Genomic DNA, 11,115 nt, shown 5'->3' on the forward strand with positions numbered 1-11,115 from the left:
AGTCATTTGTTTAAACGATTCGAAAATTTCAAGACATTCTGGAGTGTACAACTTTAGAAATTCTAGTTGCAATTGAGCACACTCGACTAAAAGTGAAAAAGATGTTAAAAAGACTCTTTTTATTATAGAAATTATTAATATATTAGCAGATAGGAAATTTCCTCTCTAGTATTAGAATATACCTCTCCATTTTGAGACTACTTCCAATTTCTTTTTTAACTCCAAATTTAATTTATTTATTTCCTGGATAATATTTACATTATCATCCGACATTATTTCAGAAATAAAAATTTGTAACTAATATCTCTTTTCTTTTAAAACAAGAAATATTACGAATTAATTATTCTGACCACTCTAGTCGTAGTAATTGAAATCAAAGATGGTCACGTTAATCCTAGTCACGCGTTCTGATTGGTCAGAAAGAAATTCGTCCACGAATAGCGATTATACGGCATAATATATATTACGCCGCTCGTAAGAAGCGACGCAATTGGTCAATTCGTAAATGTGCCTTGTTACCTAGCCGCGAAACCCTGCAAATCTAGAATTACATAATCTATGATTACTAAAAGTGGCGATGGCGTTTTATGGCCTGTATTGCTTTGTGTCTAAAAAGTGGAGTTTTCGTGGTATTTTCTATGGGAGACCTGTTTATTAATGTAATTTTTGAGACTAGTAATAAAAAGAAGTGCGTGATCAAGACGAGTACGAGGTACAAGGTTAGAAAGGGCAAGTGTGAAAGTAGCGGGCAGAAGGAATACATGAGCTCCCGCTTCCGACGGCCGGCGAACATATTTATCTTCGACGGCAAATGTAATATTTTGACAAGGAGGTACAAATAATTCAATTGAAAAAATACGCCTCATTGTGCGTAATCAATTGTGGTACGTTTCACTTTTTATAACTTGAGATTTCCGAGAAATTTTCGTGATCACATGATGTTCCCGCCGTAACCTTCTATTCTCGTTGTAAACACCGTATTGATATATAGGGTGTCCTTGAATTTCGCTTCGATCTTTTTTTATGCTTTATCTCGATTTTTATGAATTAGCAATTTGAATTTATTCGTTTTAAAAAACATAACTTTAAGAGTTATCCATAAGGGAAATTAAATTAATAAATTTTCATTAATATGTTTTTAATTCCAGTATGTTAGTAAAAAAAGGGTAAAAAATATGTCAGAAATAGGAAAGATAGAAAATAATACAATGGAAAATCAAGATATATGTTCTGGAAGTTTTGAAAAGAGCAGGGTTTTGGTATCTAGTGAAGCCAATAGTTTGAATGAAAGTCAAGATTTTCATCTAATAGATACAAGCGATGATGAATCGCAACGAAATTTAGAAAATACAAAAGATGAAAAAACATTATCTTTTGTCTCTGGTGATAACACAGAATCAACTTTGAATGAAATAAAACTAACGGCTGAGCATATAGCAAAGCTTGATGTACAGAATGATGATATTATAAAAGTAGAAGATACGCAAGTTGTTGAAATTATGAAGGAGAAGGAAAAACAGAACATAGAGCCATGTGAAAAAGAAGAGGAGAAAGAGATCGATGAAAGTAGTACTTCAGAGAATAAAGAAAAATTTTCTGATGATGAAAATGAAGAAATAATACATTGCACACCATCTGAAGCATCTTCACCATCTAAGAAACAAGGTGGTACTAATATAATAAGTCTAAAACGTAAAATAGGTTCATTTAATGAACCACCTACAAAAATTTTAAGAACAGCATCTAGGGAAGATGTATCAGTGCCTGAGAAACTAGTACAGGAAGAAGAAGAAAGTTGGAATTCGTTTAAATCTGACGATTCCCATCATGAATTTCCTAAAAATTGCTCTAACACAAATATCATAATTGCAGAAACTCAGGATGTTGGAGAAGATGACAACATGAAAGAAATGGTAGAATTGTCAATATCATGTAAAGAAAGAGATAAAGATGAAAACCACCCTGAATTGGAAATGAAAGATTATGAAATAGATAAGAACAAAAATTTTAATGATACATCAAAACTACATCAAGCTATTACTAAGAAAGACCTTAATGAAGAGACATCAGAGGTAAAAACTGTATCACAGTCTAATGAAAATAGAGTAATACAAGTTCAAACAAACGAGAGGGATTGTACATCTTCCCTAAAGACTGTTGCAGTTGAGAAATTAAAATCGAATTTGACTAATAAAAATACAGATAGCATTAGAGCAATTGAAGCAAAAGATAGTAAGGTAACATACAGTGAAAAAGCAGAAGATAAGGAAAATGGTATTGAACCTAAAAGAAACATCAGTTCAGAAGAAAACAGTAGCAATGTTCAAGGAACATCAATGTCTAAAGAAGTATGTGAATCTCACTCTAACATGTGTTCTGGGAGCATATCCAAATCGCGAATGAGCATAGAACTTATATATGATAAAACTACTGTTCACGAAGCTAAGCCGAGATCCAAAGAATTAGTAGAAATTGATGAGGATGGAGAGAAGATAGTATTAGATTCGTCTCAAGAAGATTCTGATGGGAAAGCCGAAAGTAAGAGTGTTCTAGATAATACAAAGTCTGATACAATATACAAAAGTTGTTATGACAGTAAAAATAGTAGCGAATTTAGTTATAAATCAGTGGAAAATGCCAAAGAATCATCCCTTGATTTGGTTAAATCCAGTGGTAAATTGGTAAATGGAAGTAGTGAATCAAAAAAATGCGATACCGACAGTACAGCTAGTTTACAATCAGACACGTTTAACGATATGCCAATTCTTGATAAAGCAGATAACATTTCCATATCCCTACATAATATAAACAAACAAGTTAAATCAATTTCTATACTTAAAGACAGCGATCATGCTGACTTATTAAGTGTAAGTGACAATGAGCCTGATGTCTTTATAGTAGATGATAAAAGTAAGTTAAACTCGATTCACAGTAGTTCTATCACAAAAGCCTTACAAATAGAAAAAGAAATTGGTATGTATGTTAGAATGAAATGTTTATTACACATTGATGAAGGTACAAAGGAATTTCTAAGTAAAGAAATCATTGGTGTGCAATGTGAGACTGTTGCTGCAGAGTCCACTTTAACCAGACAGAAAAACAATGATACATCTGCTTCATTGGCAGACATTTCCGGGAATGACAATAAGGAAATATCTCCTGGATCAGTAAACAGTAACCCGCAATTATATCAACTGAATCCTTCCAGGCTTTCATTTGCTTCAACTATCAGCTTAAGTTCCGCATCTAGTGCCGCTTCACTGGCAGCCAAGCTTGCGATAAGAGATAGTACACATTTCTCGTTACCGAGAGTACCGGCGAAACATGCGAAAAGACACGGCCAAGATATTCATTCGCTGAATGATAAACACGCAATAGACGAAGCGTACGAACGTCTAAGCAAAGAATGGCAAAACAGTCACCTTCTTACAACAACTATTTTAAATTTTGCAAATACCGAACTCACTGGAATTGATGCATACAATGTTAGCAACGAGAGGATAGACGACCAGTTACAAAAGATTCGGTCTTCTACGCCAGAAGTATCGCAAGATATAGTTCAATTACAAACTCCTAAAAGCACAAAGAAGAGCAAAGCAGTAAAGAGACCAAGAAGTAAAAGCATCAAGTCAGATAATCAGTCGAATGGAGTGAACAAAATTTCAAAAGTATTAAATCTCGCAGAGAGTATTAGTACACCAAATAGAAAAAAGAATAAAACGGAACATACGGATAATATATCGAGCGCTATAAATGTTTCAACAAAATCCGAATCGCATATGATAGTAGATGAATTAATTGGTAAGGCTGTATTCGCTAAATGGTCCGATAATAATTATTATCCCGGTACAGTTATCGATAAAATAAAGACGAAATATAAGGTGAACTTCTATGATGGAAAAAATAAAGTACTTATAGAAGACTTTGTTATACCGATACCGAAAGTTTTGAAAGAGGGTCTATCCGTGTATGCCGCTACCAAGAATTACGATTATGGATCGTGCGGTATAATCATCAATGTTGAGATTGTAAATAACGAAGTATATTACACAGTAGAGACAGATGAAGGAGAAAAACTAGAAGTTCAAATCAAGGATCTTTCTTTATCAGCTGATCAGGCTCAAGTGTTGAAAGAGGAAATCAATATGGGGAATAAGAGTCTTCCATCTACGCCAAAGCATTTAGGGCAAATAACATTAGATAATATGGTTGATGGAAAAAGACGTTCGAAACGAATCGCCACTCCCAGTTTTTCTACTCCTAAATCTAAACTAATTCAGACTCCTACAAACAAAATTGAAGTAGAACCATCTGTATCGGGTGTAAAATCTTCGATTAAAAAAGAGAAGAAGGTACCCTTTGAAAGTGATGGCGTTTCCAGCGACTCTAATGTTTCTGTAAAGGACGAAGTCTTTTCTATTGGAGTACAACCTGAAATAATTGGTACCCCGTATGAGCAAGTTGTAAAAGGACCACAAAATCGAATTAAAAGTAAATCGAGAAGTAAAAAAAAAGTAGACGATGAAGAAACCATTGCAATGTTTGGTCCAATTCCGCGTACAGATTCGAATCTGTTTAAAGGCATGTCTTTCCTTCTTACCTGCGCATCCGTAGAAGCTATCGATCGATTTCAAGATGATAAAGATTCAGATCCAGGAACCGAAGATGAGATAGAATGGTCAAAAAAGCCTTTTATAAGAGATAGATTAAACAAGCAAATAGTGGCAGGTGGCGGAAAAGTCTACACTGACTTCAGTGAAATCCCACAAGACGAGTACAAAAATACAAAACTAATAACGAACGTGCCAAATACAACTGCGAAGACTCTGTTGTGTCTTTCGGTTGGTATACCTGCTTATAATCATAATTGGATAATAAGATGTTGTCAGGAAGTAAGTATTGTAATTCTAGTACTCTTATACACAAATTTATTATTTTTTGTAGCTTATAATTGTCGTATTTTACAGGGAAAATTTGTAAATCCAGCAGAAGATGGATTACCAGCAGGATGGAGTTTGGATAAAAATTCATATATCGAAATGTTCCAAAGACAAAGCAACAAACCATTGACTCAGGTTGTTGTGATAATTCCAGTTGTAGAGTCTGAAAAACAATTTGCTCCATTTTGGCGCCAAATTTGTGAAAACGCAGGTGCTGTTATTATATTAGCGGATAAAGCAGGTATGAAAATTTTTTATGATAAAAACTTTGTAAATTGAAAATATAATATTAAGCATTAATACTAAATAAGACTTTTTATCAATTTTTAGATGTAATGGAAAATTTTGTACAGGGAACTGTAGTTCTTACAAATAGTTTGTGCCCATCCTGGGCAGTGGAGAAGGCTAATAAACTACAAATTCCATTACTTTCTACAACATGGATTGTCCAATGTTTGATAGAAGGGAAATTTTGTCCGTATGATGCAAGTATTCGTTATAAATATAATTATAAAAAAAATTTGGTACATTAAATCATCAAGAAATTGCATCTATAATCTCGGAAGCAGGTGAGATCCTGTTTTTGTAAATTACAAAAATCTCTTACTTTTACTGTATTGTTCTAAATATATTTGATAAACGGAAAATATTATTTTTCTCGTTGTCAGACACTTTAAAGCACATCTATTTGTTTATACATTTATCAATTGCAAAGTACTACTACTTTAAAACTATTATTTTAGTAGTTTTCCAATGTTAAAAATCTTTTGATAGGTGTCTGATAGAAGAATTAAATTAAGATAGTTAAGTATGATTCCTTAAATGAAATATGTTATGTAAAGTTAGTTTATGTTCAAAAATATTGAAACATGTTTTATATAATAACACTGTATACTGTATGAATATTTGGTGTAAAGATTTCTCTTTTTGTGATTTCTTATTATACAGAACTTACATATGCTTATTACACCGTATTGTTTATCACTTTAAAAAAAAGGTAGAGTTAGAATTTTGTAACATTTTGTATAAATCAAATTCTAAATCAAAAATGATTTTTGTAAAAAAAGAAAACAAAAAGCAAATGAATTGTAAACAAACAAATTTTAAAAAATGTTCCATAATTAATTTATAATCGCAATTTATGCGATTCAATATTATTATTTCATTTACATCAAGATTTTTTATGCTGATAAGATTGTTTTAAGTATCGTTTTGCGAGAGGCAAAATGATATACAAATATAATATAACTAGAAATCTAATAATAATTCATATTTACATTAATGTTGTAAATAACTGGATATTGTTTTTCCATATTAGCTCATTTACTATAATCAAACAACGCATTTAATTATACACGAATTATTATTATATTTCAAGAGCAATTTTCTCCTCATATTTACATAGGTAATTATTTGTTTCTAAAAAACAAAACAAACTTTGCGTTATCAGGAAATAGGCAGTTTGCTATAAGAATGATTTTTGTATTAAGACGCGATTCTAATTTGAGTTTATTAGTTTTTATTTGGGAAATTCACAGCAAATATTAAAATAACTCTGTAAATCAAAGTTAATAATGGGTGGTGTATCCTGTAAATATTTTTTTACATAAAATTATAGTGACAGATCGTAAAACCTATTTACATTACACTTTTTATGTACTGGATATATATCCCATCAGTAAGGAATTTATAGAACTCTTATTACTTATTCATAGCGGGTATATGTTCAGTAAAAAAACAAATATCAAGCAGGTTGCCTCTAAATACTTCAAAGTAAGATAGCATAAATGATCTTTAACTGATAAAAGGTACAAGAAAATGTATCTTATATGAGCGTTTGCGATACTTTCATTAATTTACAGAATGACTTTCTGTTAAACCAAATATCAATAGGACAACAACAAAAAAAGAAAAGAAATTGTATGTGGCAGTTGCACATGTACGAATGTGTATATATAAGTAAATATATACTACAAATTTTATTATGTAAGATGTAGCTATTATGTAAAATGTTTGGGGATAAAATACAGTGACATATTTTGGCAAATATTTTGTTCATTTTCATTAACAATCTAGTAGGACATATAAGTATTATGCATATTAATATTTCACATATAGTACAACGACCTTCAGGAATATGTACAAACAATTGTAATAAAATAACACATTTACTTCTTTATTTTAAGGATTATACCAATCAAGAAATAACAGAGAGAATGACATAACTAGAAGAAAGAAAAGAATCCACACTCGAAGCCCCGCATTCCTTTGAATCGCTTGTCTAATTTGCTCATTAGCATCTTTTACGTTTTCCGTCGACCCAACGACATTTGTCATTAAACGATCTAAGTCCTTGTCTTGATCCAATACCTTTTCTGTGAATATTTCTTGAAGTTCTGCTATATGTACTACTTTACTTTCTATTTGTTTTACTTCTTCCGTTAATGTGTTAAGTTCATTATATAGTTGCTTGTTTTCTGCCTCTAAGGTCTGTATATCTTCAGGCGATATTTTTTCTTCATACATCAGTGCATTTACATCACCATTCATTTCTTGTATTTTCATAGCACTAGATTTATTAGAATCAATTTTACTTTCCTTATCTTCAGCTTCATTTATGTTTAAGCTAGGTTTTTCCACTTTAGGTTGTATCTGTTTGATAGGCTTTGTATCCAACTCCAGTTTGGCAATTTTTCTTACCTCTATTGCTCTTTTTACTTGTATTGCTTTTTGTTCTGAGTAGATCTTACAGACATTCTTTAAGTAATCCTCAATTAATAACAACATAATTTCTCTGTGTTCTAAGTTTTGTGGAGAAACTTCAGAACCTGCTATTTCTCTTCTTAAATCCTTGATTAATTGGGAACAGGTACTCATTATTTTTTGTGCACCAATATCGATTTTATCACGATCTCCATCTGACATGCTTGGTACATTTGACAAATAGTTTGAAAAGTTTAGGTATGCTTTACGGTTCTCCAATAGGAATTCACGTAATTTGGAAATTTGTGCAACAACACCTTGGGCTTTAATAAAAAAAGCACTTTTATTCTTTGCCCTTTTTAGGTTCCGTGTATTATCATTAATTCCTAATGCTTTGTTACGAAGACTAACAGTTTGCACGCTTACTTTAAATAGTGTACTAACATCCATTTTTAATTGTTGTTTAAATGAACTTTCTCATATATTTGGTAAAAAAAAAGAATATCTTATTTTACATTCACCAATAGCAGCTTTATAGCATTCAATAGAAGAAGACAAAGTTTAAAATAAAACTAATTGTAATTTTTGGATCATACAGGAATTGGTATGTATAATACTTTATAAAATTTATATATGAATATGTCGTCTCATATCCCAATAAAATTGTTTACCTTACTTTATAAAGTTCATTGCATTATACTGTAAAATATCACAATGCTTAACCTAAAAATAAAAAAGATCTTAAAAATACGGAAAATGACATCGCTTAAACAATCAAAAAAGAATGTACCATTAATGTGATAAATAACTTAATATGTATAGGCGTGTAATACTATAATGAAGCCATTACATTTGTCTCATTTACTACTTCAATGACGAAACAAATTGTATTATGACTTTTGAAATAATGATTTACAATTCGTACACACAATCGTTTGTATACGATATAATTAATATATTTGCATATATTCTATTTTACAATTTTTTACGACGTTTAGAAACAGACATTTCAGAAAATATGTTAAGGATATGATAAATAGAAAATGTTAAATTTAATCATTAATGCACGAAACTGTATTTAAAATCGAAGAACGTATACTTGAATTAAGTCATCTAAGTTAAAAGAAAAGACTAACCTTAAAATTTGTAAAAAAATGATCAAATTGAAAAAATATATAAAATTGAATTATTCTCATGAAATGAAGTAGTCGGTATTGCAGTACACGATTTTTGAAAACCGGAACACGTAGCTGAATGAAACAGTATTACCGAAATGACAAGATGGCACGTCAGCAGCAAGCAGACGTCGACGAACTTTTCGACGTGAAAAATCACTTTTATATTGGAAACTATCAGCAATGTATCAACGAAGCACAAAAAATAAAGGTTTGTTTGTTCAAAGTACATTTCCTTCAAACGATATCCTTGCTTCTTCTCTTTATTAAAGGTATTTTTTCCAATACCATCAAAACGAACTATTTTACTCTTTATTTCCATGATGTTAATCTAATTTTTATTCATGCATGTTAAAAATAAATTCTAGTTACTTAAAATAAAATGTTAATATCATTTTTTGTTTTTATAGTCATCTTCGCCAGAGGTGACGATGGAACGAGATGTGTTCCTCTATCGTGCGTACATAGCGCAACGAAAATTCCGTGTTGTGCTAGATGAAATTAATAATTCTTCCCCTCCTGATTTACAACCACTGAAAATGTTGGCGGATTATTTTGCGAATCCTGCTCGCAGAGAGGCGATTGTCACCGAATTGCAACAAGCGACCAACCGCGCTGATTACGATAATCATAACTTCCTAATCGTTGCTGCAACCATCTACTATCACGAAAAGAACTTAGAGGCGGCACTTAGGATACTTCGTAATGTAGATCACTTAGAATGTCTAGCCCTAACGCTACAGATTTACTTAAAAATGGATCGGTTAGATCTCGCAAAGAAAGAGCTGCTAACTATGCAGGAGAAGGATGATGATGCCACTCTGACACAACTAGCACAGGCATGGCTAAATATAAGCAGTGGCGGAGATAAGTTACAAGATGCTTATTACATATTTCAAGTACGATCATATATGTGTTGTATGAAATATTCAATCAGAAGGCAATTTATTAATGTATTATGATTTTAGGATATGATAGACAAACATTCCAGTACGAGTATGCTATTAAATGGTCAAGCTACTTGTTTCATTGGGCTAGCTAAATACGAAGAAGCTGAAACAGCTTTGCAAGAATCTTTGGACAAAGATAGTAACAATCCAGACACTTTAATCAATATGATTGTCCTTTCTCAGCATATGGGAAAGCCACCTGAAGTTGCTAATCGTTATTTGAGTCAACTGAAAGATTCACATTTGGAACATCCATTTGTTAAAGAGTATTTACAGAAAGAGATAGAATTTCAAAGGCTCAGGAAACAGTATTCTTCATCCACCTAAATCATACCGAATCATAGCATTTTATGAATTAAGGTTTAAACAGAAGTATCGAAAACAATGTAATAATACAAATTCTAGATGCAAAGTGCTATGAGGTTAGAGTGCTATTGCAGGGTAAAACGCACTTCTACATGAATTCGAGTCCTTGTTCTCTGTAGAGGAGTATTCATTTCCTTTTTTTCAGTTTAGTAATTTTATACGAGGTATTTCACTTTTGCATGAAATTTTTACAGTAATTGGCAAATAAAAAAGATAGATGAACGAAACTATTTACAATTTTTACATATATAATTAAGAAGACGTATAAAAGAAATATAATTAGGTATCTACTCTTCATCCACTCTCTCAATAAAATATTTATAAGAATTAACAATATGGCTGCCATTTTATATTACAGTTATAAGACAAATCTATGAAACAAATATCAGATAAAATTTCAATTTGCATGCATTTTGACATACATTAAACGAGAATGTATGTGTTAATACAAATTTCATCTCATATATTATTACAGTATAACGACTTATTCCACATATGGGTATACTGATAACAAAAAGAAGCATGAAATATACATTCAACTAAATGAATTTGCTACTATTTTCCTTCTTATTATAAGTAGATTACAAATGTTTATGCAAATTCATATTTTTCTGAACACTTTGTAAGTGTTATAAGTAAATTGCAAATTCTTATGGATTAATGCAAAATTTAAAGATGCAAAACTACACAGAATTGATACAACATATAAAGATGTATAGAATATCCAAAGTAAAGTATATATTTTAATGGGTAAAACGAATCTTTACTCAAATTCTTTTTCAATTATGTTCATAAAAATATAAATTTGCATATCCGCAGTCTAGTCATAACTTTGCACATTTTATATTATATTTTATTTTGAATTTTATATATTGTACGTAAATTCTATATACTTCTACTCTTTAATAAACGCATAACATCCGGTAGTCTAATTATAGATAAAATAATCGAACGATCGGCAATTTTTCTCATTGCTCCTTT

The 11,115-nt window shown here is 31.1% G+C and overlaps 3 protein-coding genes across 5 annotated transcripts; 2 read left to right on the forward strand and 1 right to left on the reverse strand.

Moving 5' to 3' along the window:
* Positions 1-525: 525 nt before the first annotated feature.
* On the forward strand, positions 526-6,979 carry LOC138178432 (uncharacterized). The gene is made up of 4 exons (XM_069110287.1): positions 526-884; positions 1,149-4,892; positions 4,968-5,181; positions 5,271-6,979. Exons 2-4 carry the CDS (start codon positions 1,176-1,178, stop codon positions 5,471-5,473), a joined length of 4,134 nt encoding a protein of 1,377 aa, XP_068966388.1. The 5' UTR covers positions 526-884; positions 1,149-1,175; the 3' UTR covers positions 5,474-6,979.
* Positions 6,980-7,095: 116 nt separating this feature from the next.
* Positions 7,096-9,041, reverse strand: Syx18 (syntaxin 18). Of its 3 annotated transcripts, none has more exons than XM_069110349.1 (2): positions 8,913-9,041; positions 7,096-8,366 (listed from the first exon to the last, which is right to left on the reverse strand). In XM_069110349.1, the coding sequence occupies exon 2, from the start codon at positions 8,091-8,093 to the stop codon at positions 7,122-7,124; it is 972 nt and encodes a 323-aa protein (XP_068966450.1). In that variant the 5' UTR covers positions 8,094-8,366; positions 8,913-9,041; the 3' UTR covers positions 7,096-7,121. The 3 variants fall into 3 exon arrangements, with proteins under 3 accessions (XP_068966450.1, XP_068966449.1, XP_068966451.1); XM_069110348.1 differs by having other exon boundaries at positions 8,780-8,916; XM_069110350.1 differs by lacking the exon at positions 8,913-9,041 and adding an exon at positions 8,434-8,700.
* On the forward strand, positions 8,889-10,997 carry epsilonCOP (coatomer subunit epsilon). The gene is made up of 3 exons (XM_069110351.1): positions 8,889-9,029; positions 9,229-9,717; positions 9,787-10,997. Exons 1-3 carry the CDS (start codon positions 8,898-8,900, stop codon positions 10,093-10,095), a joined length of 930 nt encoding a protein of 309 aa, XP_068966452.1. The 5' UTR covers positions 8,889-8,897; the 3' UTR covers positions 10,096-10,997.
* Positions 10,998-11,115: the final 118 nt, after the last annotated feature.

Source organism: Bombus flavifrons, chromosome 3 (genome assembly GCF_040668555.2).
Source record: "Bombus flavifrons isolate JBK064 chromosome 3, iyBomFlav1_principal, whole genome shotgun sequence".
In the NCBI taxonomy this organism is placed as follows: Eukaryota; Metazoa; Arthropoda; class Insecta; order Hymenoptera; family Apidae; genus Bombus; species Bombus flavifrons.